Genomic DNA, 7,500 nt, shown 5'->3' with positions numbered 1-7,500 from the left:
GGTAAGAATTTCCTATCCTGCTGTTTCCCACCAATTAGAGAGAGAGAGAGAGAGAGAGAGAGAGAGATAAAGAAAATGGATGATGGATGAAGTAAATAAAGTCTAGTTACGTGATATGTGTACACGTTATTTTCTACACACACACACACACACACACACACACACACACACACACACACACACACACACACAACTTCATTACATCTCCGCTATACTCTTTTCACCTTAACTTGGCACAGATTTTCGTCCATAATATCTCAATGGCAGTATAAGGCAGTGACCCCAACATCCTTTCCGTAGCACTTCTTCGTGACTAGTACCGTACTGTAGCGACGTTTGGGCAACTGGAATGAATCTCTTGTTAGGTTACGTTACGACTACTGCGTTACGTCAGAACACACGGTAGTGAAAGTTGGGATGGGGGTAAACTGCTGTGTGTGTGTGTGTGTGTGTGTGTGTGTGTGTGTGTGTGTGTGTGTGTATGTTAAGGCTATCTCTGTCTGTCTATCTGTCTCGCCATATCAATTCCCTTGTCTGTCTGTCTGTCTGCCTGCACGTCTCATTGGCCTTGCGTTTGTCTGTTCACGTGCCTCTGTCTATATATAATTCTGTGTGTGTGTGTGTGTGTGTGTGTGTGTGTGTGTGTGTGTGTGTGTGTGTGTGTGGCCTTCTGTTTGTTTGTATGTGTCTGTCTCTGCTTGTGTGTGTGTGTGTGTGTGTGTGTGTGTGTGTGTATGGCGTTCTGTTTGTTTGTGCGTCTGTCTGTGCCTGTGTGTGTGTGTGTGTGTGTGTGTGTGTGTGTGTGTGTGTGTGTGTGTGTACAAGTGTGTTTTTTCGCACATCCAAGCACCATCAAACAGCTGCAAACGGTGATTGGTTTGTTTGGTTTACCCTGATGTGCTGGCGAAGGAAATATTGAACTTATTTTGTGGAGAGAGAGAGAGAGAGGAGAGATGGTGGTTGTGATGATGATGATGATGATGATGATGATTATTGATGATGACAAGGAAGAGGATGGTGATGATTTTCCCTGTGTGTGTGTGTGTGTGTGTGTGTGTGTGTTGTTTTCCCATCAAATAAATTATCTGTTGAGTTGCCGTGTGTGTATTAATGTATGCTTTTGACTGTGTACGTGTAGAGGGATGGTTATGTGCGTATATGTGTACTTTTTACTGTATACGTTGAGAGAGAGAAAGAGAGAGCGTGTATGTGTGTGTGTGTGTGTGTGTGTGTGTGTGTGTGTGTGTGTGTGTTCATGTGTACTTCTGCCTGTGTGTAGGTGACAGACATGAGGTTACTGATCTGTCTTGTTAAGGAAATACCTAATCCCTGCCTCACCCCCACCCTGCCTCACCCCACCCTGCTAACCCCCACCCTGCCTCGCACCACCCTGCCTCACCCCCACCCTGCCTAATCCCCACCCTGCCTAATCCCCACCCTGCCTAATCCCCACCCTGCCTAACCCCTATCCCGCCTAACCCCTATCCCGCCTAACCCCCACCCTGCCTCACCCCCACCCTTCCTCATTCACACCCTGCCTCTCTCTCTCTCTCTCTCTCTCTCTCTCTCTCTCTCTCTCTCTCTCTCCTGCTTATCACCTGTCTCACCTGTCCCTTGTTTAGAGAGAGAGAGAGAGACGGGCGTGTGTCTGTGTGCGTACCAAGAGAGTAAGTGTGTGTTCGTATGTGTGTATCGAAGAGAGAACGTGTGTGTGTGCGTTTGTGTGTGTGTGCGTGTGTAGAGTGCAGTCTGACGCCATCTGTTGGGGGCTGAGTGAGTTGAGAGGGAGGGAGGGAGGCAGGAAGGGAGAGGGACGGAGGAAGGGACGGAGAGGGGAGGGAATTTGCCTTGTGGTGAGGTAGGAAGGGAGAGGTGCCTCATGGAGACGGAGGGAGGGAGGGAGGGAAGGAGGGATAGAGATTGAGGGAGAGTGCCATGTGAAAGGGAGAAGAGAGGAAGAGGGGAGGGAGGAAAATAGGGATGCGTGAAGGGGAATGAAAGGAGGGAGAAAGAGAGGAAGGGTGGGAGGGTTGTCTGGAGAGAGAGAGAGAGAGAGAGAGAGAGAGAGAGAGAGGAAATAGGCATGATGGTGTAGGATAGAATAGGACACAGGTATAGCTGGGGTGGGGGGTGGGGAGCCCGGACCCCCCCCAGTAATCCCCCTTTTAAGATTACATAATCCTTTTTGTATCTTGATGTTTTAAAATATCCTGTGCAGTTTCATTTTGTTTTGTTCTTGGCGTGTTGTGAGCAGACAGCAGAAATGTAACACCCTTTGGCTAGTCATGGCTTTATTGAGGTTATTTAGTTGTGTATGGATTTATGTAACTCCTTGTGTATTGTTGATATTCTTTATTTACCCGTCAGTACAAGGCCCAACACTCTGGGGCGGCAGGAAGGGTACATACGAACAACGCGATGCAGTAACGGGTACAGGCCTAACACTAACCCTCGTCTTCTTCACTTACAGCCGTGCGGGCAGATCGCATGCGAGGTGGTCGCAACAAGTTTGGTCCGATGTACAAGCGGGACCGTGCCAGGAAGCTGCAGATGCTCCGCCAACGGCAACTGAGTCAGCAGGGCCTGCTGAGCGGGGGCAGACACCCTGCCACCTCAGCAGTGGCCATCACCTACAACGCCCCGGGCTACTCCTCAGCAGCCACATCGCAAATCCACATCAAGGAGGAAATACAGAGTCCATTCCTCTCCTCCTCCACATCCTCACCTGACTCCTCGCCCTCCCCCATCAGCGCCCTAGTGGCTGGCTCCAGTACTAGTGGGGGCCTAGTAGGGGTACCTGGTGTGGCCCCCCATGACCCCCCTCTCCTAGTATCACCTGGGGACCCTGGTCTATGGGTCACCAATCCTCAGTCCAGCGCTTCTGTCGCAGCGGCCGCAGGTGTCACTACAGGTAATTGATTCACCTCACCTGTTGTTTATATTGGTGAAAGGTGATTGGCCATTGTTTGTTTTCCTCTGACAGAACTGGGTCAATCCCGCAATTAGAATACTGAAGTAGTCTGTTAATGAAGGTGCAATTTTTGTTTTTTGTGGCAGAAAGAGACCCAGATAATAATAATAATAATAATAATAATAATGATAATGAGTATAATAACAGTCGTAGTAGTTGTAAATGCCATAACAACTGCTAGTACAACAACAACAAATACTACCACTACTAATAATAATAACAACAACAACATCAATAAAACCAGTAACAACAGCACCACCACCAACACTACTCAATACTTCACAGGTGCGACGGGCGGCGGGGGTGGAGGGGGCGGTGGGGGCGGCGGGGGGGGTCGAGGCGGGGGTCCCAGAATCCCGACCATCATCAGGGAGTTGGTGGACACGATCGACGACCACGAATGGCAGACGTCCCTCTTCTCCCTCCTGCAGAACCAGAGTTACAACCAGGTGGAGGTGGACCTGTTTGAGCTCATGTGTAAAGTCTTAGACCAGAACCTCTTTGCTCAGGTGGACTGGGCAAGGAATTCCTGCTTCTTCAAGGATTTCAAGGTTAGTAGCGAGGAGTTTGTGATGTTCTTGTACTGCCCTGGTCATGAGCACACACTTGCCTCCATTCCTCTATCGGTGTTTTGTCTTGCTTTCCACATTTCTCATTCCACCTCCAGACGAGAGAGCATCCTTCCTTCACACACACATAAAAACAATTCCTGTAACACCTTCCATTCCCCCATGCTTTCCATTTGACTCATTCCACCCCTAAATATAGTCCATTCTCTTCTGCCTTCCACATCTCTCATTCCATTTCAAACAACAGCATATCCTTCCTTCCCATACTGTTGTGTTGTATTCTTCATATTGCCATCACACAGCAGTATTTCATGTCACATCTTGCAGTCAGCAGATGAGTGTCCACCAATTTTTGCTCATTCCTGTGCCTTCATACTCCCACTTTCTTCCTCCATACTCACACTACCTCATACTTTCTTCAGCGACGTTGGTGTTCCTTATAAGTACAGTTTAAGACAGAATTTGGCTTACTTGGCTCCTCCGTCTGCTTCACACTTCCTTTATGTTCGTCACTTTCCTCCCTGACGCATCATACAACAGAGAATCGTCTATGGCCAGAGAAACATACCAAGCCTGTCTCAGCGTTAGAATATTAGCCAGCTGAGGAAAGTGATACAAAAAGAGGTGAAATATTACAGAGAAACATACCAAGCCTCACACAGCGTAGATGTATTAGTCAGCAGAGGAAAGTGACAAGTAGAAGAGGCGAAATATTAGGCAGAGAAACATACCAAGCCTCTCTCAGCTTAGGAATATTAGCCAGCAAAGGAAAATGATAAGAAGAGGTGAAATATTAGGCAGAAAAACATAACAGGCCTCTCTCAGCTTAGGAATATTAGCCAGCAGAGGAAAGTGCCAAGTAGAAGAGGTGAAATATTGGGCAGAGAAAAATACCAAGCCTTTCTGAGCGTGGAAACATTAGCCAGCAGAGGAAAATTTAGGTTGAGTTGGGTTAGGTTAGGTAGGGTAGGGTAAGGGAGGGTAGGGCAGGGCAGGATAGGATAGGGTAGGGCAGGTTAGGGTAAAGTTAGGATGTGTTAAGGTAGGTCGCTAGGCTAATTATTTCCCTCCATATCATTGTCCTTTGCGTGCATCCTTGCGTGTAATAACTGGGGCATTGAGTGTGGTAAAAGTGAGTGCGTTGGAGTAGTGGGTTAGGGTGCCAAGGCTGAGTTGAAGGGGGGGGGGAGTTGAGGTAGGTTGGTGGGGATGGGGGGGCGTCTGTTGTCCGTCTGTGTGTGTGTGTGTGTATCTTTAATTATGTGTACGGTTTTGGTGGACGTATTTTGGCAGCACGAGAGATCCAGGCCACCAAGGCAGGGTTTTGTGGGGTCCGGTCGGGGTGGTGGTCAGGCGGGGAGGCCACCACGACCGGGTTTCATGATGTTGCCGGGATTTGGGTCAGTAGTGCCAAGTGCAGGAGGGGGTGAGGGACTGCACCCCCCTTGGCTCTCTCTCTCTCTCTCTCTCTCTCTCTCTCGTCACTTTCTAACCTGACACTTTCGCTTTTTCCACTGGCTAACATTAGGTCTCTCTCTCTCTCTCTCTCTCTCTCTCTCTCTCTCTCTCTCTCAGCAAAATAGAAGATATACGCGTTTTTATTCATTATTAAAGTCTGTTTTGCATGTAATTCGATGAAGTAAGGTTATGAGGTAGGAATGAGTCTCCTTGGTTACTAGTCAAAGCAACCAAGTGCAAAAGGGCTAGATGCTAGAGGTTCATTTAGGTTTATGTGGTGTGGTGTGGTGTGGTGTAATGTGGTGTGGTGTGTTATGTGGTATGGTATGATGTGGTGTGGTATGGTGTGGTGTGGTGTTGTGTGGTATGGTGTGATGTGTGGTATGGTATGGTGTGGTGTGATGTGTGGTATGGTATGGTGTGGTGTGATGTGTGGTATGGTATGGTGTGGTGTGATGTGTGGTATGGTATGGTGTGGTGTGATGTGTGGTATGGTATGGTGTGGTGTGTAGTGTGGTATGATATGGTGTGGTGTGATGTGTGGTATGGTATGGTGTGGTGTGATGTGGTGTGGTATGGTATGGTGTGGTGTGATGTGGTGGTATGGGGTGGTGTGATGTGGTGGTATGGTGTGGTGTGATGTGATGTGGTGTGGTATGGTATGGTGTGGTGTGATGTGGTATGGTATGGTGTGGTGTGGTATGGTATGGTGTGGTGTGGTATGGTATGGTGTGATGTGGTGTGGTATGGTATGGTGTGGTGTGATGTGGTGTGGTGTGGTGTGGTGGTATGGTGTGGATTGGCTTCATTAAAGTTACGGGAGGGAAACGACCGAAAATCGTTAGTGAGGGACTGACGGACAGAGCCTCCCCAAGAGATGCCCTAAAAAGAAAGAAACAAAGGACGAAAAAAGTATTGATTAGGAGGAGGAACGTAAGCTGAAAATTAAGTGACGTACGTAGCGCCTTCACCTGACCTATTTATTTTTTACTTATACACCGGTGGTTCGTAAATGGCGCTCCACTAGACTCATTTTGTGTTGCGGGGACGGCTCAGGCTGCTGGTGTGGGCGTGGGTGTGACAGAGGGAGTGGGAAATGAATAAATGATGCAGGATATTCGTAGTTCATTCTGCTGGTGTGGGTGTGGTAGTGGAGATATGAAATGAACAAATGTAGGGTAGACATTGGTAACTCAAGTCTGCTGGTGTGGGCGTGGGATTGTAGTGGAGGTATGAAAAGAATAAAATAGGCATTGTCAGCAGGATTGTTGTTGTACGTCCCCTCCACAGCACTTCTTCGTGACTACCATCATATTCCATCGTCTGACACATCGTAACCCCCGCAGCTCAGATGGTGGCCAGGTGTAGGCAGATTGGAGGGTGGATTTGACTAGTAACCAAGGAGATTTAGTCCCACCTCATTGGATTTCATTTATTTAAGCTGAGAGTGGACCAGTTCCGTCAGATGAAAAACTTATTATTACTGATTTTGATATTGAGATGTGTGTACCCTTTATACTCAAACTTGGCCTAAAATTGCCATCTTCCCATCTTGAATACTGAGTTGTAACCGTAGACGAACAGTAGAATATGATGCTAGTCACGAAGAAGTGCTATGACAAGGATATAGAACGGTAATATTGTCTTTTTACTCTGACCTAAAATTGTCACATGAATGCTGAGGTGCAACAGTGGCTTAACACTAGAATACTCTGATAGTCACGAAGAAGTGCTGTGCAAAGGATGTAGAGCCCTAATATTGTCTTGTTCTGCCACTGAGTTACGTGAAATAAGCTGCAAAAGGACGAAAAATTGGGCCAACTTAAGATAAAAGGGCTATAGGTGACAGAAATCTAGCCTCTTCATTTGGTAAAGTCTCCCCTAAATTGCATAAAAGAATCTAGAAGTAGAAAATGGGTTCCAGTATGGCGTCCTCGAGTGACGTAGTAGTGACGTAAGCAGTGACGTCACATGGCCTACTTTTCCCCACTCTCACCCACTAATATCATCACTACCTGGCGTTTCCTTGCCTCCTGTTGCTGTAGGTTGGTTGATGTGTTGTGGAGTCATCACAGGCTTCACCATCTCACCATCGTTACCCTTATCATTAACCATCATATCATCACCATCATCATCATCATCATCATCATCATCATCATAATCATCACTTCCATCGTTACCCTTATCATTAAGTATCATATCATCATCATCATCATGTTGATAGGATCCAAAGGTAGAAATAGGAAAGTATTAAAATAGGAAATCTGTGAACGTTGTTTAGTAAAATAGGTCACACACACACACACACACACACACACACACACACACACACACACATGAGAGAGAGAGAGAGAGAGTTAATAATTTTCTACCCTATTTATTGTAGCTGTGGATTTAATAGAGGTTGCGTAGAGGAGGGAAGGGGAGGGAGAGGAGAAGGGGAAGAAGGAGGGGGAGGGAGAGGGAGAGGGGAAGGGGAAGAGGGAGGAGGAGAAAGAACAG

The 7,500-nt window shown here is 47.3% G+C and overlaps 1 protein-coding gene across 1 annotated transcript in view; it reads left to right on the top strand.

The window, feature by feature from the left end:
- Positions 1-7,500, top strand: part of LOC145416304 (nuclear hormone receptor FTZ-F1-like) — a 57,903-nt gene that overhangs the window by 39,889 nt on the left and 10,514 nt on the right. The window contains exons 2-3 of the mRNA XM_080285304.1: positions 2,471-2,911; positions 3,257-3,522. Coding sequence (XP_080141430.1) covers positions 2,471-2,911; positions 3,257-3,522 — 707 coding nt within the window. The remainder of the gene's footprint in view (positions 1-2,470; positions 2,912-3,256; positions 3,523-7,500) is intronic.

This window comes from Coenobita brevimanus, chromosome 105 (genome assembly GCF_032717465.1).
Source record: "Coenobita brevimanus isolate Jiangsu-jjx chromosome 105, ASM3271746v2, whole genome shotgun sequence".
Lineage (NCBI taxonomy): Eukaryota > Metazoa > Arthropoda > Malacostraca > Decapoda > Coenobitidae > Coenobita > Coenobita brevimanus.
The sequence above is the reverse complement of the archived record's forward strand: the minus strand, read 5'-3'. Positions and strand labels throughout refer to the sequence as shown.